Source organism: Dipteris shenzhenensis, chromosome 2 (assembly GCF_047967505.1).
Source record: "Dipteris shenzhenensis isolate YYH24624 ecotype China chromosome 2, Dip_SZ_1.0, whole genome shotgun sequence".
NCBI lineage: Eukaryota > Viridiplantae > Streptophyta > Polypodiopsida > Gleicheniales > Dipteridaceae > Dipteris > Dipteris shenzhenensis.
In genome coordinates this window covers 31,893,479-31,918,921 of record NC_141597.1, presented here as the reverse complement: position 1 = coordinate 31,918,921, position 25,443 = coordinate 31,893,479, and the positions used below count along the sequence as shown (strand labels likewise).

Below are 25,443 nucleotides of genomic sequence, written 5' to 3'. Positions count from 1 at the left end.
TTCTCTCCTATACTGATAAACAAAATGCAAACCTTATACATAGAAAGATACAAAAACCTACATTGAAGAAAAGTGCCTTTTTACGTTTTTGCTACAATCTAGTACCACATATATATTAAAAATGAGTATGGTCCAAATAAACATAATGTTCCACACCAAAAAATCAGCATGCTTTCAAGCTGCATTCTCAGTTAAGCAAATGCCATACATAAAGTGATAGCATGGACAATTATCAGAAACAATCCTCGACTAACAAATTTTCAGTCTTCAGTTTTTACAGACATCCCAACTTTCTTGAAATACAATACATCTCAAGTATACTGTACATTTATCCCTGATTTTATTGGGTCAAAAATAGATCACATCGTAAAAGAAAATCTATGGGAAATTAATGGCTCCAAATCGGAGTGCTGTAAAGACGAGCTTCGTTTTTTTAATATTTTTCCTCCAGAAGCTCATTTAGTTCCTAGGATCCTTTACCACATAAGAAAGCGTGCTCCTCCAAGGGGCAGTAAAACGCTACAAGGCTGCTAAGGGGAACAGCTGAGAGGCTCCCGACCCATCATGGATATGTCAACATCAATCAGTGTTCCACGTCGAATTAAGACTGATGGTGTTGTGTATGACCACTTGAAAGTGTACAGATTTTGGAGGATGCAAGGTCTGTGAAACTTTCTTCCACTTCCTAGGCGCATGTTCAGCCAGCACTTCACATAACTTAACTTCTCAAGGTGCCAGAAATAAACCAGATTGTCTTCAAGCTGAATGCATCCAGGAACATGGCAAGACAATGATATCTTAAGGGCAGGATAGTTCACGAACTGGGCACAATAAACGATGGTAGACACTGCCATATCAACTTAAACCTAACTGCTCAAGTGATGTCTGACTAACAAAGAAAATACGCCTTGATGTTTGCCACCTAAACACAACCACTCCCTTGTACGCAGTTCTTGGCACACCATCCTGCAGATAATACCATATTAGGCTCAATGAGAAGTATTTACATCAAAATCGATGCAACCTAGCATGTTAAGAGGTAATGAAAAAGGATGCTTAGTTTTGTAAGTGAATAGTACCTTCCACTCTTGAAAGACACCAAACTGTCTTGCAAGGCTTTCAAAAGTTCTTTGATCGGCATATTCAATTCTGACGTCTCCCTCAATGTTGTAAGCCTTCTCAACAACATTAGGACCAGAGATGGGGATGGCCTTGGATACTAGTTCACCGAAGCTATGATCATAATTTTTCTGCAGCAGCTTTAAAAATTAAGCAGATGCTCAACATGAACCAAATCGTACATGGCAGAGGTTCTGATGATATTATTCAGAAACATACCTCAATGAGGTAGGTTAAATCCTTTGCCATCCAATTGACCTAACAGCATTTCAGTTAATGGTGAGCATTGTTATCATGATACCAATGACCAAACTCAAGATGAAAATATTAGAAAATGACAGGATAAACATATAAACGCAGAAAACAAGCTTCAAAGAATCATTAACTTGTCCTTAAAAAATGCTCAGGATAGAGTGCATGGATTTCACAGGATACATGAAAATGCCCACAGAGCTTGGAGGAAAGCAAACAAAGCAGTAATTTTTAAGCTCACGAAAGCGACCCCCAAGCTTATGAACCATGAACTCACCAAATATTAGTGGGACTAGCTAACAGGACATGCCAACCAACTTCAGCACCCAAAGAAGGGTGTTGATCATCATATACACACATGATTTTAAAGACATGCCCATACGCAATCAATCAAGTTATAAACCCCTTTGTTTTTAGTCTGCATTTAATCATTGTAAAGGTCATGCTGTTATTACATTTAACTCACGAGATTTAAGACTCAACAGTCGTACAAGCTGAAAGGAACCAAGTTATGGATAGCTGAGGAGCTTACAAGAGCTCAACTGAAGGATAAAGCAACAGAATTAGCCACGGTTAAGGCTGCCTGTACCGTGGAGGAATAGCACTCATTAAGGAGTTTAAATCAAAACCAAAAGACTCTCAGTCTTAAAATGATGTATGGGCGATTATACGTTTTTTTTCAGGATATAATTTCGGTACTCTTAATAACTGGAGTTGCTTTATGCACTTCTTGGGAGCTCCCCTACGCCCTCCCTAAGCTGTTGTATTAGAATGGATTTTCTACTGTCCCATAGACCTTTTGGTCTCCTGCGGGGATGTTAATAGACTTTCTTTCTTTCTTTCAAAACTCTAGAGCTAGCAAAGATAAAGTCATGCAGATTGCCAGATACAGAGGTCTTTGTTCTGATTCTGTCGCTGTTCATAAAACCATATAATTTATATCTACTAGGGAAAATTCTGACCAAATATTAACAGTTAGTTGATGTGACATGATGTAGATATGAAGCTTTCTGATATTCATATGTGAAGCCTATACCACAACACATTTTATAGCATGCTGTTTTACGCTTCAAGTTACTCTACAAAAATAAAAAATGGAAACTCCAAACTAAGATAGATAAACTCCCCCATGGGATTTGAAATCATACAGGAACATCGTTGAGTTTGATTGGTTCCAGATACTCCCTAAAAAACTGTCCAAAACTTGAACCCTGCAAGATGAAAACCAACAGACAAGTTGACAGCATGTTCGCCTTGGTTTTAACAAAGTCATTGCTAACAGGGCTCCTTACATCTATTTTTACAGAAAGAATTGAAACAATAGCCAAACTAATGTTCAAATCAGACAAACACAATCCTAAACAAAGCTAAAACCAAACTAGGGAAGCTTTATGTGCAGTCATCACTCCCCGGGATAACAAATGGGAAACAATATGTGTGGTCTCATGATAACAAATGGGAAACAATATGTGTGGTCTCATACACAATGAAAATGGTTTTTGAGATATATTTTCATAATACTCTGTATAAAAATCAAAAACCACAGGATGGCCAATATGATGCAACCAGTGAGACATCAGCTGTGCAAAGGTCCAAGTCATCCTTAAACCTCAATGTGCCAGACCATTTCTGCTATCATCCATTGACATGTTGTATAAGCACATGCCTCGGGAATCCCAAAAGCTTTACAAAATGCCTCGAGACAAATGGCAGCATTAGCTTAGCTCTCTCATAACCCACATAGCTAGATGGTAAAATAGTTTACCTCATGCAGTATTCCAGCATAATTGAGAGCTTAAAATAAAATATCAAAAACTTTCCCAGCAATTATACACAGAACCTTGCCCCGATCCTGCCTATAGACTCTGAAATGAAATTCTTAACCCATGTGTTGCTGTCGCAGCTTCTGTTCAAGAGCTGGCATGTCCATTCTCAACTAACCGTAAATGCCACTTGAGACTTTTAGGGTCTCTGTCACAAGTCGTACATGATCTCAACAGTGGAAACCCACACCTCCAGCATACCCATGTACCTTTGAGACAGTAAAAATACAATTGTTACCATTAAGAGGTAATAGGTTATTGAGAAAATTATTGAGTAGGCGTTTCAATTCATTCCAAGGTAAAGTTATGACTCGGTGTTTTGTAGGCCGGCGATAGACAGTGACTCTCCCTGTAAACGGCCTACAACTTTCTCTCTACCGTGCTCTTCGAGAAGCCACTCTTCTCGAATCAAAAGGTGCTGTATAAGATCCCATTCCATGATTCTTCTAGCTAGATATTCCCACATCCAATAAGTCCCCATCTTCTATAGAGTTGGTTGCTGCAGCTATGCAGCACTGTTATTAGGATAACAATCGGTAGAGTAAGAGTTCTAAAACTGCTACTTTCTACCTCTTTATTGTCATATTACAACACATTGCTCGCCAGAATATGTAAGGTTGGAAACTTTCTGCGCAGACATGTGCGCACATGCGTGCATCTCTCTCTCTCTTTCTGTGTGTGTGTGTGTGTGTGTGTGTGTGTGTATAAGGTTGGAAACTTTCAGCGCAGACATGTGCACACATGCGTGCATCTCTCTCTCTCTCTCTCTCTCTCTCTCAAGCTTGACTTCCAGGTGACTCTCTCTCTCTCTCTCTCTCTCTCAAGCTTGACTTCTAGGTGACCATCACAGTATCGCCAGCCCCCCATCTTCTCCATAAGTCCAGGGATTTCTCTTTATGTATCGGTATCGTTATGTTTCTGGCTTTTGCTTGGTATTCCTCATGGGTGCTGATGCCCACTTCCCCTTCAGCTTGTTGTATCAAGTTCTTTCAATCTCATAGACCATTTGGTCTTTCGAAGGCTTTTAATACTCTCTCTCTCTCTCTCTCTCTCTCTCTCTCGCCCCCCCACTGGGTAAGGATTCCTCGCGGAGGGGAAGCCACCCATCCCCATCACCGATCCGAGCATGTGGCACACTTATGCATGCTCCTTATATGATGTCCCAAGGCAGACACCGCCAAACATGTCCTCTATGCCCAGGCCCACTACCTGTCATCTATTCACTACGCAGGCCTCTATGCCCAGGCCCACTATCTGTCATCTATTCACTACGCAGAATGTGCAGGCTGCACTTTGTCGGCTCCACAACCGGAAAGCACAAGATCACGAAGGCCTTCGGACAGAGCACTTCGCACATGAGTAGGAGGTCCTAGCACTGATCCTTGCACATATGTTTAACCTTGCAGTTTGTCACAGCTTCCCACCAGCATGGAGCACCACTACTATCGTACCAATACACAAAGCAGGAGACCTCATGGACACCGGGAACTATTGCACCCTCATGATTGGCCACGCACTGGCCAAGATCTATGGATCGATACTAGAGAGAGAGAGAGAGATCAGCACTCATACCGAGGCACGGGGGCAACGAGGACTAGGGTAGGCAAGATTCAAGAGGCAGCACTCTACTCTAGACCACATTTTCACTCTGAGGGCTATCATTGAGGAGGCAAAGTCCAGACATCAGAGTGTCTACACATGCTTCGTAGACTTTCGAAAGGCCTTCGACACTATTCCACGATCCCGCATGATCAAAAGACTACAGGAGATGCAGATCCCACATATGCTGATTTGGGGTGTGATGAGCTTATATGAGTCACTCAGAGGCAGGGTCCATGCCCCAAGTGGTCTATTGGATTGGGTTGAGAGCACCATTGGGGTGAAGTAGGGCTGCCCTCTCTCACCAACTCTCTTTGGACTCTACATTGATGAGATCACATCTTTCATAGATCGCCTAGGTGGCGAGGGCTCATTACTAGGGAATCTCCTCATACAGATATTGTTATATGCTGATGATATAGTCCTTATATCCTCTTCAGCGGAGGGGCTGCAAAGAGATCTGGAGGCTTTCGAGGTGTTTTGCAGAGAGAGAGATCTGACGGTCAACCTTGGGAAAACTAAGGTTATGATCTTCAACACCTCACAAGCAGTGACTCACTGACTTACTTTCACCTATCGTGGTGAACCAGTGGAGATAGTGCAGTCATACACATATTTGGGAGCAGTCTTCATAGGACCCATCTTCACGATGAAACACGCAGCCTAGGCACGGCTCACACGAGGGCGTGGTGCTTTAACTAGACTAGAGCGGCAGTGTTTCCAAGCGCACTTCCAAGATCCACCAATGAAGGGCTAGCTTTTCGACACACTAGTGCGGCTGACTGTCATGTATGCAGCACCTTTCTGGGGGTGCGATCTTCCGAGGACAGATTGGAGGAGCTTCGAGCAGCTACAGGTGACGATAGGATCCAGGATTGATCCAATGTAAGCCCTCAGTTCCACATGAGATAGTACAGGCAGAGTTCGCCATGACACCTCTCCAGGTTGATGCCATCTTTCAGATAGTGACTTTCATCCACAGAGTCTGGGACTTACCCCATTGGAGACTTTCGAGGTTGGCCCTAGAGTCATCGAGACGACTTGAAGAGAGCGGGGCATACACATGGTATGCACGCATATCTACATGGCTTGCCAAGCACGGTATCTAGATGGACAGGCTTCCCCCCTTCCAATACAGCATGGATGCACCTCTTGAGTCGATCCCGCGAGATGAGATCAACTGTATCATATGGTTAGACCTCCTCCAGCTTCACACATCCCGAACTTGGGGAGAAGGACCAGGAGCTCCCCACCAAGACCCAGCTTTATCGCGACCACTTCCTGAGAGTATCAAAGGAGGGATTCATTATTAGACCCCAGTATCTCAAGGATAGAGGAGTCTCCCATGCACTGAGGATTGCCATTGGTCAGATGCAGGTTTCGTCCCACCAACTAAGGATCGAGGCAGAGAGAGCAACGAGTATACCCAAAGAGCAACGGGTCTGCACGCTATGTACGCTGGGGGCGGTTGAGACAGAGGAGGATTTTCTTTGTGTTTGCCCAGCCTACTACAAGATTCGAGGACGCTAACACTGTCTACCTAGAGGGGAGTGGCTTCGGTCCTTTGTCACGACTGATCCATTTCCATGACCAAGTTTGTATCGGGCTTTATCTGATGGAGATGCGGCGACACAGGGAGACGCTTCTACAATAGATCAGAGAGCAGTAGGGGATGGTCAGACCACCACAGGACATAGAGGGTGACCGGGCACAGCGACACGTCACAGAGTTCTATACATTTGAGTCAACCCCCGGACATAGGGTAGTGGAGGAGGAGGAGCTAGCTGACATGAGAGCAGTCTGGATGAGCAGCCGGCACAGTACCACCAAGAGATGGGCACAGAGGCCACGTGTGCGACCAAGAGCCCCCAGGATACACTCTATTGAGGTCCAACCTATCACAACTTTCCTCAAGGGAGACTGACAGAGACGAGGGGTCACCCTAGACGTAGCCCAGAGAGTCCAGAGAGCGAGGAGACCGCGTCCCCCCACCACAGCGCAAGACAACTCGACAGACGCAGATACGAGACATCTTCGCAACCCACCATAGAGCCATCACTGTACCAGGCTTCGGTTTTGTCCCAGCACCTGGATAGATTGATTTATTGATATGGCCCACTCTGCAATTGTAGTTAACTTTTTCCTCTATGATTATGATTCTATTAGCATACATTAATACTCAGCAAGGGTCCTAGCGTACCCTTTGCTTCAGCCCACTGAGGCTTGTATGAGTTCACTTTTCTGTGTACTTTGTGAATATGTGATGAGGATTGTGGAAAATGTGTAAGGGTATTTAGATGAAAATGGAAATTGGTCATACATGAGTGTCTCTCTCCCATGCGCACGTGCGCGCACACACACACAGATGCATCTACGCATGCATACATGCACAAATGTGTGCATGCATTCGCACATGCACACGGAATGCGCATGCACATACACATCAATGTAGGCATCTCGTACGCATGCATGTGCAAACATGCACTCATGCACACATACACACACAAACAGAACCTTTAATAAACATGGAATTTTAATGTTACCCCCATTATTATGGCCTACGCATGTTTAAGCTTGGTTTGTAAAACTTTGCTTGTAGAAAATTTTTTCTTGCCACATGTCATCACCAAGTTAGTTTTTCTTTGTTTTAATGTTAGAAGATACGATGAGAAGGTTTTTAATAAATTTAGCAATTGAAATCTATATTTCTCTTGACCTTAAAACTCCATAGGCCCGTGAGCCCTCCCGTGGACGTCTCTCTCTCTCTCTCTCTCTCTCTCTCTCTGCGCAAAGGCATGCGTGGCCGGTGGGAGTGACAGTGGCACTTGTCCGTCTCACAAGGCCATAGCTAGGAGACCACTGTGGAAGAAACACACACTGACGGCCATCAGTGCTATATCACAAGCTTTATGCGACCGCAGTCTCATACATCACTGACCCCCTCCATGGTTTTACGCCTCCACTAACTTCCAGATGACCATTGCGGTGCCGCCAGCCCCCATCCTCTCCATCAGCTCAGAGATTCTCTTTGTTTATTGGTATCTCTATGATCACAGCTCTTTTGCATTCGTCATGGGTGTTGATGCACGCTTAGAGGCTCCACCCTTTCAGCTCAGTGTATTATGTTCTTTTAGTCTCATAGCCCCTTCAGTCTTTGAAAGACTTTTAAATTTCCTTCTTTCTTTCTCAGGCATGCATATGCGGGCACAAAAGCTTTGTTCAGCTTACAAAAACAAATGCAGGAAATCAAATGTCTAGAATTGGAGTATGAGGAAATTCCTTTTCCACACTCTAATGCAGCAAGTGATCTTGTATGGATGTCAAGTATGGGGCACAAATCTAGCAAAACAAATGTGGAGAAGAATGAGAGAATCCGGAAAATCTTCCTTAAAGAAGAGCTAGGGGTAAGGGTGCAAATTCCCTATCCAATGATTTTAGCAAAAACCGGAATGCTGCCTCTTGAGGGTGACGCAATATGTCTCTTGATCTCTTATATGGTCAAACTTAAAAAGTGGATAGCAATAGAATCCCTTAAAAAGTGATGGAAGCAACAAGAGAAAAAGATGGTTCAAACAGGCACATAGCTGGTTGTAGGAAGTCTCAAGCCAAGATTTACCTGAGAAGAAAGGGACCATAAGGGACTTTTTGCAGAAAAAAGGTGGACACTTTGTTTTGAGAACCTAATTGGAAAATGGAGTTTTACAAGAAAGAGCCCAACCCCATGTTAGCATACAATGAGCAACAGTCCTCAAGGACAGTATCTCCGTGTAAAAGAAACAGGCTATTTGCAGATTTAGAGTCAGCTCCCATGACCTAGAGGTAGACCCCAATAGATGAACACACCCCCAACAAGGGAGGCTCTCTAAAATCTGTAAGGACAGTTTGATAGAGAATGAGTATCACTTTATATGGCAGTGCCAAGGATACTTGGCGATCTGATTGGCACAGGATATGCAAATAGTGATACCACAGGATCTGATGACCTTTTGCTCCTTGCTAGCACGACAGGTTGGGGCTACATTGATCCAAGTGACAACGCAAAGGAAGACACTACTATCATATAGGAGCGAGCACTGACCACCAGGGGCTTCCCAGTGACCCGCTATAGTCTTTCATCGAAGACTGGGTGGCTCGGATGGGTATGCATATACCTAGATGAATCCAGGAACATTCCCAAACTCATCCTCTAACAACACAACATAGTGCAGTTTCAATCTCGTATGGGTCGGCAGCCCTCTCCAAGACCACTTGTTACTAGTTTTCTCATTTTAATTTCTACATGATTGTGGTTTTGTTTCATTGTCTTAGTGGCTTTAGACTCAGTTGGGTGGATTTACTTCCCCTACTGTAGATTGATGTTGTTTTTCTTGTCCAGCGGAGTTATGTCTAGAACTCTCTTGACCTTGTATTTTGTAATTGCTATTTTTCTAGTCCCATAGATCCTAATGGGTCTCTCCTGAACTTTAATACAAGCATTTCATCTCATTTTCTATGTGCCTGCCCAGCCTATTATGAGATCAGGGGACGATACTATTGCCTCTACCAAGAGGGGAGCGTATTCAACCAACTCTCACGACTAATCCACTTCCATGCTAGGTTTGCATTGGCCTATATCTACTTGAGATGCACCAACACACGGAGACCCTACTACAACAGATTAGAGAGCAGCAGGAGGCGATCAGACACATCACAGACTTCTATGCATTTGAGTCAGCCCCAGAACATAGCAGGATGGAGGTGGAGGAGATAGTTGACATGTGTGTGGCCTGGATTATATTGAGAGGGGACGCAGAGACCACCTGCGGCACGAAGAGTGACACACTTTATTGAGATCCATCCTATCACAGCTTTCCTCAAGGGAAACTGCCCAAGATGAGGGGCCACTCTGAACATAGCCCAACAGGTTCACAGATCGAGGAGACCACGCCCTCCTCCACCACCACAGCATGAGACAGCCTGACAGACGCATATCCAAGACATTTTCGCCACTCACAGATGAACCACCACGGTGCCGGGCTTCAGCTTCTAAGCCTGAGTCTCAGCTCTCAGCATACCTCGGCTCTCATCTGGTATCTAGTCTCTGGATTATATCTGATTTTACTCGAGCTATTGAGCTCTATAGATCAGTTTTAGCAGTTTAGCACTTTATCGGTTTAGCCTCAGCAAGGGCCTTAGCACGCCCTTTGCTCCAGCCCATTGAGGCTAGGCCCACGAGGCCTTCTGCAGATGTTAATACATCTCTCTCTCTCTCTCTCTCTCTCTCTCTCTCTCTCTTTCAGCCCAGTGGCTTGTATGGGTTATGTTTTTTATTGTACTTTGTCTCATAGGCCCGCGAGGCCTCCCGAAGACGGTAATACATCTCTCTCTCTCTCTCTCTCTCTCTCTCTCTCTCTCTCTCAGCCCACAGTGGCTTGTATGGGTATGTTTTTTATTGTACTTTGTCTCATAGGCCCGCGAGGCCTCCCGAAGACGATAATACATCTCTCTCTCTCTCTCTCTCTCTCTCTCTCAGCCCACAGTGGCTTGTATGGGTTATGTTTTTTATTGTACTTTGTCTCATAGGCCCGCAAGGCCTCTCAAAGACGGTAATACATCTCTCTTCCACCCCCCTTCGCATAGCACCTTCCACCCCACTCAGTTCTTACTCCACCTACCACAATATACGCTTTGATCAAGATCATTCACCTTCTTACTCTGGCTGTCTGTACATACTTCTCACTTATATTGACTTCATACCCCTTTAAGAGGATCGTGCTGCCCTTGTCACCCACTCACTACACGAGGCTGCCATTCACGCTTTCCCCCACACCACCTACTCCACCCGCCCACCACCCCCTGGAACCGTACCCTGTAATAGTTGGTACGATGATGAGTGTAAGGCTTTACGCCATCAACTCAAATTCGAAACCAAAAACACTCTTCCGAGTACACCAAATACGCTACGCGAAACCATAGACTGGTACAGAGGAAGAAACTAGACTTCGTTCGTCGGAACGAGGAGGAGCTACTGAAGAAGAAACTAGACTTCATTCGTCGGAACGAGGAGGAGCTATTGAACATTTTGTTTAGTAACAACTCTAAGGACTTCTGGCGGAGATTTCTAGAAGGACGGTCCCCTCCGCTACTCATTGACACTCAGATCTGGTTTGATTATGCATGCACACTTTATGAGATCCCAAATAAGCTAGTCCCTAATCTCTCACACATGCCTCGCCCCACATCCTGCACCCTCTTCACTAGAGGAGGGGTAAAGGATGCCATAATGAAACTTCATAATGGCCGAGCGAAGTATCATGAGTTCATTGCATATGGGATTAACCTCCTAGCCCCGATCTTAACAAAGCTTTTTAATGAAGCTGTTTGTTTGGGGTTTCCACACACTTGGACCATTAACACTATCTCACCCATCCACAAGGCAGGGGATCCAATGAGCCCGGAGAACTACAGGACCATTATGATTGGACATGTCATGTCCAAGATTTATGCATCAATACTTGACTCTGAGGTTAGCAGACTTGCAGAGTGTCCAGGACTTAGAGCAGTAGGACAGGCCGGATTCCGACGTGATCATGAAACCATGGACCACATTCTCATGCTCAAATGTATCATCGAGGAGGTGAGGTCACGAAAGCAGAGGGTTTATTGTTGCTTTGTGGATTTCCGCAAGGCATTTGACACGGTTCTGAGAGCCCGCCTCATACGACCCCTACAGGACTTGGGTTATGACCAAGAAATCATTTGGGCTGTCATGGCACTTTATGAGAGAGTTTCACGCAGGGTTTGGACAAGATCCGGGTGGACAAATGAGATCATGAGCACCATCGGGGTCAAACAAGGGTGTCCTTTGTCACCTACCTTGTTTGGCTTCTACATTGACGAGCCTGAGACGGTGATGCAAACACAAGGGGGTGTAGGTTGCTCTCTTGCGGACACGCTGATCTAGATATTGATCTATGCAGATGGCATGGCTCTCTTGTCTTCCTCAACAAAGGGGCTCCAGAGACACCTAGACGCACTACAGTCCTTTTGTGAGTCTCATGTTTTTTTTTTTTTTTTTGTGCATAAAGGACTCCTATTAAGTATTAAAGAAAAACCGTTAGAGCAAGCTCCATACGGGATACATCATGCAATGCACGAAAAGCTCAAGAGCCATAAAGAAAGGATTGAGGCTGATAGTGCCATCTCAATCCGATAGAAACCTCCGAGAAAAAGGGAGAACCCCTCCAAACTCGAAGAAAAATAGTCCTTCTAGAAGAGGCTGCCCATGAAGAACCCTGCATGCTAGCCCATATGGCTATCAAAGTGTGAACCGTGTCAGTCCAAATACCCGTGAACACCTGTAATGGGTGTATCTGGTAGCCATCCAAGGCCTCAGTACATCTGGCTCTCCAAATGTGCCAAGAGGAAATGCTAGCCAAAATCTCCCAAGAGGTGTCCACTGAAACATGAGAAGCTCTAAAGGGAGTAAGTGGTATATCCTATAGAGAGCAGGGCTCTATCACCTGCCGGCGGACCGAGAGTGCCCAAGAAGAAGGCTCACCCTCATAAAACACCTGGGGCCCGGTAAGAGATAACCATGCGACCAAGCCCCAAGTCATGAAGAAAGGGGATGTGAGAAAGATGCTGAGTATCCGAGCAACCCCTTTCCAAACAGTCCTCGCCTGATTGCAGTCCCAAAGGCAATGTCGCACTGACTCCTCTGCAGAATGACATCGAGGACAAGTGGGATCAGCCCCAAAACGTGATCTCCATAGGTTCACTGCAATCCTTCCATGAATAGAAAGCCAAAAGAAAAGAGTGATCTTTCTATTTCTAAGGGATTTCCAGAGCCTCCTCCAGAAATTTCTACACAAGTCTATGGTGATGAAGAAGCTTTTCCAATGGGGGGCTCTGGAAGGAATCCAACCCCTACTGTTCAGCTGAAACCTCCTGGCATTACCAACCGTGAAACGAAAGAAGCGAATCCCCCTCTCTCGGTGCCCATGATCTATCCATTCCCACTCTCATGGGTCCCACTACAAGCACCTGATAGGTGCACCTCCATATAACCACAACCTCCAGGAACCCAAGGCCAAGAGCAGAGGGTCGGGGTCTAAGTACCACTGCAAGCCCGCTCCATGGTCCATAAAACCAGCAATCCTGACAGGCTGAAAGGTAACCTCAAGAAGAATGCCATCCTTGGATGTAGAAAGTAAACCTCCATCCCCAACATCAAAGATCAGTGCGTCTTACCCAAGACCTCGGAGAGCGATCACCTGTAAAGGAACTGATGTCCGCGAAAAAGCTCCCATCCAAGTGGTGGAAGTAGTAGGCAGCTCAACTGTCCATTCCACCGGGATGGCTGCATCTATCTGCTGAATCCTGCGTGCTACCCCTCTGAGGTGACTCACGGACTGCAGTCTCTGATCCACAGGTAGCCTGATAAAAGATTTCCAAGTGCCTACTGTGTAGGCGGGGCCTCTCTCCCATTTAGACCACTGCATGTAATGGGAAGTGCCCAGTGGTCTGGCATGCTTGTCAAGAATACTATCATTCCAAATGATTGGCTGCCTATCAATCTCTTCGACGGTAGAAGGTGGAATCCTTCGAAGAGTGTTCCTGAAGCTCCCCCAAGCTTTCAGGATGGCAGTCATGAGAGGAGAGGCAGGAGATCTGAGATGGGCCGATGTGAAAATCCAGCAAGGGCTGTCCACCCAATCATCTCCCAAGGTTGGTGTGCAAGCCTAAATGCGTCCAAAAAAGGAATCCTTCCAAGGTTCCTGCCTAGGCATGAGTCCCCTCACCACCACCTTACAAAGCAATGCCCTGCACTGCAAGTCCGGGTCAATGACATTAAGGCCCCCTTCACATGTAGGGAGAATAACAGTCTCCCAGGCCACCCTTGCTGCAACATCTGCTGTGCCATCAAGTCCACTCCATAAAAAATTCCTGACTGGTCTGATGAGCTGAGTGATGCAATCCCTAGACCGGCACCAGCAAGAACACACGAACCAGGAGGTGGCCAAGAGAACCTGGTTCACTACCACAACTCTAGATGCAAGGTCGAGTTTGGCAGAGCTCCAGAATAGGTGCTTTTTCCTTATACTTTCTAGTACTAGGGCAAACTCCTGTGCTGGAGAGATGTCCAATCCTACCTGGCATCCCAAATATCTGATAGGAACACCCCTCTGAATCCAAGAGAAACCAATGTCAACACCCTAGCCTGGAGTGTCCTCATCACTGATCCAAAAGCCAAAGGATTTATGCCAGTTAATGTGTGCCCCTGCAGCTGAGCAAAAAATATCCAAGGCTGTCCCAAATGCCCTGCAGGGCTGAAGTAATATGATCACCTATCATATCCCAAAATGCTATAAAAAAAGGAGTAAGACCATCAGAACCAGGGCATTTGCCCTTATGAAGGGCAGAAAGAGCAGCCTTGAATTCTGTGTTGGTAAAGCGTGCATCAAGTGAACATAACATCTCTAGGGTGACCAACACAGGTAAACTCTGCCAAACTTCACCTCTATCTGCCTCTCTAGCCTGTGAGTTCGGATCTGCGGAAAGAAGGGAGGTATAAAAATCTGTCGCTAAATGCATGACGGTTTCCGGATGGGACTGCAAAACGCCGTCAAAGTCAATAAGCTGCCTAACACTCTCTCTGCTATGTCTGGGGCCAAGTGTAGAGAAAAAATGTTTATTGACTCTCCTCCCATCTGTATCCAAAAGGACTCCCGTGCATGGAAGGCATACTCTGTTCTTTGATCAAGCAAGGTCTGCAAGTGAGCCCTTGGGGCAACAAGGCGCTCCTGTATCCAAGCATCTGATGGTTGTTTCTGCTCCTCCCTCTGAAGGGCTGCCAACTACCGGCGAATACCGAACTCTCGCCTGAGTACCTCATCTCGTCAAGCACTAGCAACTGAGTGATAGAAGTTGCTGATACTGTCAAGTGCTGTGGCCACATGTGAAGGACCGGCCACCCCCCCTTGCATATGAGAAACCCAGATCTCCAACGCTACCTCTGTGAGAGTCTCATCCGTGTATAAGGCGTCTGGGATCCTGATACTGTGAGACTGTCCTCTCAGATGAGGCTCTGAAATGGACAAAATTACCGGAAAATGGTCTGAAGTGGAAACACCGGGTGCAATGCAAACTGTCCCCCCTCTATCAAGAGCCCAGTCATCCACATAGAATCTGTCAATCCGAGCATCGATAGGCATCTGCACCCTATGGTTCGACCATGAAAACAAAAGTGACTGAGACTGAACAAGAAATGCATCATCTAACCAAACATCTCTGCCACTAAACCTGAACAAAAAGGCATCCCACGCTGCTCTCTCAAGGGAGTGGATACCACCTTCTCTGCCCCCTTTCTTATCAGAAGGTGCCTCAACCATGTTGAAGTCACCTCCAATAATCCATGAATCCACAATGTCAGCCCACGAGAGCAACTCTTTCCAAAACAAAACACGGTCCCCTCTGTTGTTCGGAGCATAAAGTTTAAGGAAACCAACCTTACGTCCGTCAATCAGAAGTAAAACCCACTGGGCCCTAGAGGGGGCTATGGTACCGTGTCCAATGACCAGAGGGAGAATAGAGTCTGAAACTGAAATGCATGTACCTCCTCTGGTTCCCAAGGCAGGAAGCCAAAAAGTCCGACCTGAAAGCAGCTTACCTAACCTGGAGCAATCTCTAAAATCCAGTTTGTGTTCCTGAAGAAAAAGAATGTCTATGGAACCACCTAAACACCTGGATGGAGCTGATTCCTGATCAGCTGTCTGCGACAGCGATGAGGGATGCCGCTGAATCCCTGTATATTCCAACTGGCTATCCTCATCGGCGGGAGGAAGTGGGTTGGAATATCTTACCCGACCTGGTGGCGGAAACAGAAGCCTCTACCGGAGCAGACCTCCTGCCATACACACGAGGTCCGAGGGGAGGAAAGTCCACAGGTGAGAGAGAGAAGGATCTCTAAAAAGGGATGCCGATAACTGGCTCTCCAAAAGTAGAGGGTACAAAATCATCATCTGGGAGGCTAGATAGGTCCTCCAAAGCGGAAAAAGAGTTCCGCTAAGCCAGTCCGGGGGTACGAAGGATTCCTACCGAAGCAGGAAGAGAATGTAGAACCCCCTTCCCTTTGTCCAAAGAGGGAGGCACCTGTACTGGATCCTGATCAACAAGTGGTGCAGACAAGGTGCCAACTACCTGCGCTGCTGAGGAAGGTACAGCTTGATCCAAGGGTGGAGTCGAACAAGGCTCCTGAACAATAGTTTCCTCCTGAGGCTCCAAGGGGGTAGCCTCTGAAGAGGTGGAGGAGTGAACTAGAGTAGAGGGCCTAGCCGCGACCAGAACCCACCGTGGGCCAGAGGTGGGGCGGGGTGCCAAAGGGACTCGAGTAGCCCTAAGAGAGGGAGGAGCCCGTGTCTGAGGCCGTGTCTGTGGAGCGGTCGGTCCTGCTCCAACTCTCTGTCGTCAGCGAGTACGAGCTAGTTGCTTTGTGGGCCTCTTTTTCTTCTTTGGGCAATCTTTGGCGAAGTGCCCCGAGGATCTGCAAATCCTGCACTGGTCCTGCCGACCTGCAACCTCAAATCTCTGGCGGAAGAAAGACCCATCAGGTCGCTGTAGCATGATGTGATCATCTGAAATACTAAGGTCCTGGACAATGACCCTAACCCTGGGTACCCCGTCTCATGATTTCAAGGTCAACTTGGGTAAAACCAAGGTCATGATCTTCAATACATCTCGAGCCATCATGCGTCAGGAGCAATTCACATTTGAGGGGTCACCTGTTGAGATAGTTTCATCATACACTTATCTTGGGGTTATCTTCTCCGGACCCAACTTCACACTGAGACCCGCGATGCAGGCACGCTTAAGCAAAGGGTATGCTTCACTGGCCAAACTAGAGAGGCAGTGCTTCCGCTCGCACTTTCAGGATCCACGCACCAAGGGATTGCTTTTTGACTCCTTGGTTTGCCCAGCGGGGATGTATGGCAACCCTTGTTGGGGGCCAAACTTGTCGGATACAGACTGGGCCCGTGTGGAGCAACTACAAGTTCTCATGTTATCACGGATGATTCGTGGTAAGCCATCCGTTCCTCACCGGATCATTCAGGCCGAGTTTGGGTCACCCCCTCTACAGCTAGATGCTGCATTTCAGGTCATCACGTATCTGTACCGAGTTAGGGAATATGGGGATTACACCTCACGGCGTAGCAGGCTACCATGGATAGCTCTATCCTCTTCTATGGCACTTGTAGCAAGAGGAGACCAGAGGTGCTGGTATGCACGTACAGAGAGATGGTTTGAGCGACTGGGGCTCCACATGGATAGATTACCACCCTTCCATTACAGCATGGATGCTCCATTTTCTCCCCTCCTATCACACGAGGTCAACCACGTTATCCGTGAGAATCTACTACAGCTACACACATTTTGGACCTGGTTGGGACCGAGTGCACTCCCAGTGAAGCTTAGCTTCTACAGAGATCACTTCTTACATATCACAACGGAGGGTTTCATTGACCCACCAGGATATACGCAGATTCACCTACCCCACTCACTGAGGATCTCTCTTGGGCAGTTCCAGGTCTCTTCGCACAGACTTCGCATCGAGGGCGACAGAGTAGAGCGACTACCCAAGGAGAGGCGCATATGCACACTGTGTGACATGCAGGAGGTTGAGACAGAGGAGCATTTCATCTTCAAGTGTCCTGTGTACTATGAGATTCGAGGGCGTTTCCACTGCCTCTTCAGGGATAGTTATGGGATTTTGGCCCGTTTCCTCTCCTACCCAGACCAGCGGTGTTTTGCAGGTTTCATTCATGAGGCACTTAGACACCGCGAGAGGATACTCCGAGCACGCAAACAGGAGCAGACTTCTTCCTCGGTTGATCCCTCTCAGAGCTCTATCACGGAGTTCTTTCAGCTAGATCACATAGACCCCCACGAGACGAGGCCTCAACATGACCATGGCCCGAAGCCTGTGACCCGACAGCTCAGACAGAGGGTCCACACACAGATCACACTTGGAGACATCTCCTCCTTGTTTAGAGTCGGAGCCTGACTGACGAGGGTCACAATAGCCCTGGTCAGACGCAAAGCTATGTCCAGCAGACATGCCAGGACCGCACCTCTGAGTGGCCGACAGCACTCTATTGCCGACTTCATGCCTCCACTACCTCATCCATCTTGATATCTTGCTGCTGCCGATGATGATGATGATATTGATGATGATACTGAGATTGATATATAGTCGACCATCGACATGACTATGTTGTACTTAGGACTTAGTACTACCATTCTACATTTTTGCATTTTGCATTGGTATGGATGCTCGTTTAGTAGCTCCAATACCACAGCTTGTTGTATCAAGATTTTCACAGTCTCATAGACCCATCAGTCTTCCAAAGACTTTAATAAATTCTCTCTCTCTCTCTCTCTCTCTCTCTCTCTCTCTCTCTCTCTCTCTTTTTCTACAATATTGCATGGGAGCTTATTTGAAAGGTGCAGGCATCCATCTTCATCATGAACCCAACTATCTGGCATATGTTTGCCACATTGCTCTATGATGTCCCAGCTCATGCACCACCTGATAGGGAGGAAGGCATCCATCTTCATCATGAACCCAACTATCTGGCATATGTTTGCCACCCTTAATATGTCCTCCCTACACAAGCCCATCATATCCACCTTGTTTACAGGAGAGCCCAAAGCCACGAGGGGCTGCGGATTGAGTACTTTGCACATGGGTAGGAGGTCTTGGACATGATTTTAACACAAATGTTTAACCATGTTGCACGCCACGGCTTCCCCCGTGCTTCAAGTACCTACCACTACATTATCGATACATAAAGCAGGTGATTCCATGGATGCTGAGAACTATCGCAGTATCATAATTGGCCACAGATTGGCCAAGATTTACAAATCTCAGAGAGAGAGAGAGAGAGAGAGAGAGAGAGAGAGATCAATACCTACAGAGGCACAAGGACATTGGGCTTTGGAGACGTTGGATTCCAAAGACAACACTCCACTCTAAACCACATCTTAACTCTACGGGCCATTATCGAAGTGCTAAGATTGAGATCCCACAAAGTCTATGCTTGCTTTGTAGACTTTCGAAAGGCCTTTGACACAGTCCCACAATCTCGTATGATTAGGAGACATTAACAGTTGTAGATCCCAAGAGTTTCGGAAGGTCTTTGACACAGTTCCATGATATCGTATGATTAGGAGACAAAAACAGTTGTAGATCCCAAGAGTCATGGTAATGAGTCTGTATGAGTTGACGAGAGAGAGTATGTGCCACAGGAGGCCAGTTTGATTGAATTGAGAGCACGATTAGTGTAAACTAGGGATGCGCCCTCTCATTGATACTTTTTGTGCTCTACGTTGATGAGATCACGACTTTCATTGAACACCTTGCAGGGGAGGGGTCATTGCTTGCTAACCTAATGATACTGTAGTCCTCATATCCTCCTCAGCAACAGGCTTACCGAGACATCCGGAGGCCCTAGACGTGTTTTGAAGACAGGGACAGTTGATAGTCAACCTTGGTAAGACTACGGTCATGATTTTCAATACCTATGAATAGCATTACTTTGACATAGCTTCACTTCCCAAGTAGACCTAATGGAGATTGTGCAATCCTACACTTACCTAGAGGCGGTTTTCACGAGACCAGCTTTCACTATATGGTTCATGCAACCAAGGCACAACTTGCGAGAGGTTATGGAGCTTTGGCCTGCCTAGAGCAACAATTCTTTTTGCCACACTTTCAAGACATGTTGACGAACAGATTGTTGTTTGATACACTAGTGAGGCCAACAGCCATGTATACAACACCCTTCTGGAAGAGTGATCTCTTTGCGACGAGATTGATTGGAGGAGATTAGAGAGCCTACATGCGATTATGGGATCTTGGGTGATTCAGACTCGAAAGAAAGCCTTAAATCCCTCATGAAATACAGGCAGATTTTGCCATGACACCACTCTAGATTGATGCTTTTTTAGACAGTGACATACCTCCATATGGTTTGGGCCTTGCCTAGCTAAAGACTACCGAATTGGCACTAAAGTCATCTGAATGACTAGTAGATAGAGGGGTTAGCATGGCCTATCATGCACGTATATCTACATGGTTTTCCAAACATGGCATTTAGATGGATCAACTCCCTCTTGTTCAGTACAGTTTGAATGCCCCGTCCCCCTTGGCCCCATGAGATGAGATCAATGGTATCATATGGTTGCATCTACTCCAGTGATTTATCATACCCTAATACTTGTATGACAACCGAGTCACATGCATTGAGGATTGCCATTGGGTAGCTGCGGGTCTTGACCGACCGGCTAAGGATCGAGATAGGAAGAGCCACAAACACACCTAAAGAGCAACAAATCTCAGGCTATGCACACTGGAGATGACCCACTTTCATGACCAGGTTTGCATTGGTCTCTACCTAATCAAGATGTGACAACATAGAGACACTCTACTAAGACAGATCAGACAACAAGACATAACGGTGACACACGAGACAAAGCTAGACCGGAGACAGCCACATGTCATAGATTTCTACACGTTCGAGTGAGCCCTAAGACAAAGTGGAGTGAAGGAGGAGGAGCTAGCTAATATGAGGGCAAACAAAATTAGTGGAAAGAGGAGACGTGGAGTTGTGTAGCTAGAGATACATCGACCATGCACAGAACAAACATTGATTAAAGCATGCACGACGGAGGTCCAGCCTATCCCAGCTCTACTAAGAGGGGGCCGTTAGAGCCGCGGTATTACTCTTGATACGGCCCACTAGTTACAAAGATCACGGAGGACACGCCCTCACCGTAGCGAGAGATGACCCAGCAAAGACAGATACAAGATATCTTCATATCGCGCCGGAGGATTGCCATGGCACTAGGATCATAGTAGTGATAGTTGATCAAGCCTATTGCTCTATTGCAAGATCTCTATTTTGTTAGTATTACATCCTAGTACGATTTTTAGTATAGCACTCAGCCAGGATTCTGGTGTGCCCTCGCCTCAGCCCACAGTGGCTTGCGTGAGTTACTTTGTCTATTGTACCTTGTCTCATATGCCCGTGAGGCCTCCCAAAGACCTCTCTCTCTCTCTCTCTCTCTCTCTCTCTCTCTCTCCGCCCAGCCCTACGGGCTCTCTCTCCCCCCCGGCCTACCTTGTCCCAGCCCCGCCAGCTCTCCAAGCCCCCGTAAGGGCTGCGTTCTATCTCGCCAAGCTGCGCCAGCCTCCTCCATTGCTACGAGGGCCCTCGGCGCACCCTACATCACCCCCGCCACCTAAGGGGCTGTTGAGCCACCTTTTGGTTGCAGGGCCTGCAGCAGCACAGGCCACGTAGATTGCAAGGGCCTCTAGGCCCTTCCGCATTTCTTCCCACAGCCCGGGTGGGCCGTGCTGTCATCCTGGGAGACTGCTACAGGACTACATCGACTCAAGAGGCTGCCATCACCCGTCCAGTCACACAACCAGCTCCAGCCACTCCCAACCTGCAAACAATCAAGAAACAAAGATTCGAATCAAGAAAGCTCAAGAGAGGGCAAGAAACCAGCAAATTCACACAATGCGATCTTGAAAAGCGACAACAAGGATAGGAAGAAGGCACGAACATATCTACAGATCATCCAAGGTACACTTGAAGGTCCCCAGAGCAGAAATCACCTTGTTTTTTTTTTTTTTGGGCAAAAAAAGAGACTTCTATTAAGTATTAAAGAAAACCGTTAGAGCAAGCTCCATACGGGAATACGGGATACACCATGCAATGCATGAAAAGCTCAAGAGCCAAAAAGAAAGGATTGGGGCTGATAGTGCCATCTCAATCCAGTAGCAACCTCCGAGAAAAAGGGAGAACCCCTCCAAACTCAAAGAAATACAGTCCTCCTAGAAGAGGCTGCCTGTGAAGGTCCCTGCATGCTACCCATATGGCTATCAAAGTGTGAACCGTGTCACTCCAAATACCCGTGAACACCTGTGATGGGTGTATCCAGGTGTCATCCAAGGCCTCTGTGCATCTAGCTCTCCAAATATGCCAAGAGGAAATGCTAGCCAAAATCTCCCAAGAGGTGTCCACTGAAGCATGTGAAGCTCTGAAAGGAATATGTGGTACATCCTGAAGAGAGCAGGGCTCTATCACCTGTCGGCGGATCGAGAGTGCCCAAGAAGAAGGCTCACCCTCATAAAACACATGGGGCCCAGTAAGGAATAACCATGCGACCGAGCCCCAAGTCATGAAGAAAGGGGAAGTATGAAAAATGCTGAGTATCCGAGCAACTCCTTTCCAAACAATTCTCGCTTGATTGCAGTCCCAAAGGCAATGTCGCACTGACTCCTCTGCAGAATGACAGCTAGGGCAAGTGGGATCAGCCCCAAATCATGATCTCCACAGGTTCACTGCAATCCCTCCATGAATAGAAAGCCAAAAGAAAAGAGTGATCTTTCTATTTCTGAGGGATTTCCAGAGCCTCCTTCAGAAATTCCTACGCAAATTTGCGGTGATGAAGAAGCTATCCCAATGGGGGGCTCTGGAGGGAATCCAACCTCTACTGCTCAGCTGAAATCTCCTGGCATTACCAATCATGAAACGAAAGAAGGAAATCCCCCTCTCTCGGTGCCCATGATCTATCCACTCCCACTCTCCTGGGCCCCACTGCAAGCACCTGATAGGTGCACCTCCATATAACCACAACCTCCAAGATCCCAAGGCCAAGAGCAGAGGATCGGGGTCTAAGTACCACTGCAAGCCCGCTCCATGGTCCACAAAACCAACCATCCTGACAAGCTGAAAGGCAACTTCTATAAGAATATCATCCGTGGATCTAGAGAGTATACCTCCATCCCCAACGTCAAAGACCAAAGCATCTTCCCCGAGACCTCAAAGAGCGATCACCTATAGAGGAACTCCTGTCCTCGAAAAAGCTCCCCTCCAAGTGGTGGAAGTAATAGGCATCTCAACTATCCATTCCACCGGGATGGCTGCATCTATCTGCTGAATCCTGCATGCTACCCCTCTGAGGTGACTCACAGACTGTAGCCTCTGATCCTCAGGTGCCTACTATGTAGGCGGGGCCTCTCCCCCACCCAGACCACTGCATATAATGGGAAGTGTCCAGAGTCTGTCATGCTCATCAAGTATACTATCGTTCCAAATGATCGGCTGCCTATCAATCTCTTCAAGGGTAGAGGACGGAACCCTTCGAAGAGTGTTCTTGAAGCTCCCCCAAGCTTTGAGGATGGCAGTCATGAGAGGAGAGACAGCAGACCTGAGAGAGGCGGAAGTAAAAATCCAGCGAGGGCTGTCCACCCAATCATCTCCTACGGTAGGTGTGCAAGCCTGAATGCGTCCAAAAGAGAAATCGTTCCAAGGTTCCTGCCCAGGCATGAGTCCCCTCACCACCACCTTACAAAGCAATGCCCTGCACTGCAAGTCCGGGTCAATGATATTAAGGCCGCCTTTCCATGTAGGGAGAATAATGGTCTCCCAGGCCACCCTCGCTGCAACATTTGCCGTGCCATCAAGTCCACTCCATAAAAAATTACTGACTGGTCTAATGAGCTGAGTGATGCAATCCCTAGACCGGCACTAGCAAGAACACACAAACCAGGCGGTGGCCAAGAGAACCTGGTTCACTACCACAACTCTAGAGGCAAGGTCGAGTTTGGCTGAGCTCCAAAAAAGGAGCTTTTTCCTTATACTTTCTAGTACTAGGGCAAACTTTTGTGCTGGAGAGATGACCAATCCTACCTGGCATCCCAAATATCTAACAGAAACACCCCTCTGAATCCAAGAAAAGCCAATGTCAACTCCCCAGCCTGGAGTGTCCTTATCACTGATCCAAAAGCCAAAGGATTTATGCCAATTAATGTGTGTCCCTGAAGCTGAGCAAAAGATATCCAAGGCTGTCCAGAAAGAATCAAGTGACTGCGAAGAGGCCTCACTAAAAATAGTAGTGTCATCAGTCAACTCATAGTCAAGAAGCTCCTGCTCCTGTCTCAAGGGCAATCTCAACCCATAAAGCTCAACCTGAGATCTAAGGAAGATACTCATAGCTTCTGCCACAAAGAGAAAGAGGAAGGGGGCTAAAGGGCATCCCTGATGAACTGATCTGGAAATCTGAAACCTGTCAACCCTTACCCCTCCAATCAAAACCTGGCTGTGGGCTGATCTGTTAAGGGAGGCCACCCCTCTAATCCATGCATCTGAAAATCCAAAATGTAGAAGAGTGTCCTCAAGAAAACCCCAATCTACTCTGTCATAGGCTTTCTCAAAGTCCAGGAGTAGAACTGCCAGCCTCTGCCCACTCTGCATAGCCCACTCTGTGGCTTCCCAAAAGGAAAATATATTATCAAATATGCTCCTGCCATGCACAAAGCCTATCTGAGTATCATGGATGAGGTTTGGAAGAAGGGGCTGCAACCGGATGCTAATCGCCTTGGCCAGGATTTTGTACAGAGTGCCCAAAAGAGTGATGGGTCTCCAATGGGATACAAAATTCATGTTGCCACTTTTCAGGATAAGGTGTATGTGTCCCTCGGTCAGTGAGTCAGGCATCTCACCCGAGTCCCAAATGCCCTGCAGGGCTGAAGTAATATGATCACCAATCATATCCCAAAAGGCTATAAAAAAAGGAGTAAGACCATCGGAACTGGGGTATTTGTCCTTATGAAGGGCGGAGAGAGCACTCTTGAACTCTGTGTTGGTAAAGCATGCATCAAGTGAGCATATCATCTCTGGTGTGACCAACACAGGTAAACTCTACCAAATCTCATCTCTAGCCACATCTCTAGCCTATGTGTCAGGATTTGCGGAAAGAAGGGAGGCATAGAAAGCTGTCGCTAAGTGCATGACGGTATCCGAATGAGACTGCAAAATGCCGTCAAAGTTAATAAGCTGCCTGACACTCTCTCTACTATGTATGGAACCAAGTGTAGAGAAAAAGCGTTTATTCACTCTCCCTCCCATCTGTATCCAAAAGGACTCCCGTGCATGGAAGGCATACTCTTCTCTCTGATCAAGCAATGTCTGCAATTGAGCCCTTGCCGTAGCAAGGCGCTCCTGTACCCAAGCATCTGATGGTCGTTTCTGCTTCTCCCTCTGCAAGGCTGCCACCTGTCGGCAGATACCAATCTCTCGCCAAAGTTAATAAGCTGCCTGACACTCTCTCTACTATGTATGGAACCAAGTGTAGAGAAAAAGCGTTTATTCACTCTCCCTCCCATCTGTATCCAAAAGGACTCCCGTGCATGGAAGGCATACTCTTCTCTCTGATCAAGCAATGTCTGCAACTGAGCCCTTGCCGTAGCAAGGCGCTCCTGTACCCAAGCCTCTGATGGTTGTTTCTGCTTCTCCCTCTGCAAGGCTGCCACCTGTCGGCAGATACCAATCTCTCGCCTGAGTACCTCACCTCGCGGAGCACTAGCAACGGAGTGATAAAAGTCGTTGAAACTGGCAAGTGCTGTGGCCACATGTGAAGGACCGGCCACCCCCCCCTACATGTGAGAAACCCAGATCTCCAAGACTGCCTCTGTGAGGGTCTCATCCGTGTATAAGGCATCGGGGATCCTGATACTGTGAGACCATCCTCTCAGATGGGGCTCTGAGATGGACAAAACTACCGAAAAATGATCGAAAGTGGAAACACCAGGTGCAATGCA

The 25,443-nt window shown here is 47.0% G+C and overlaps 1 protein-coding gene across 1 annotated transcript in view; it reads right to left on the bottom strand.

Annotated features, from left to right (window-relative positions):
• Positions 1 to 249: 249 nt before the first annotated feature.
• CGL1 (alpha-1,3-mannosyl-glycoprotein beta-1,2-N-acetylglucosaminyltransferase) overlaps positions 250 to 25,443 on the bottom strand; it is a 133,449-nt gene continuing 108,255 nt past the window's right edge. Inside the window, exons 15-18 of the mRNA XM_087387696.1 lie at positions 2,520 to 2,582; positions 1,339 to 1,377; positions 1,080 to 1,250; positions 250 to 966 (exon numbers count right to left, since the gene is read on the bottom strand). Coding sequence (XP_087243822.1) covers positions 856 to 966; positions 1,080 to 1,250; positions 1,339 to 1,377; positions 2,520 to 2,582 — 384 coding nt within the window. The 3' untranslated portion in view covers positions 250 to 855. The remainder of the gene's footprint in view (positions 967 to 1,079; positions 1,251 to 1,338; positions 1,378 to 2,519; positions 2,583 to 25,443) is intronic.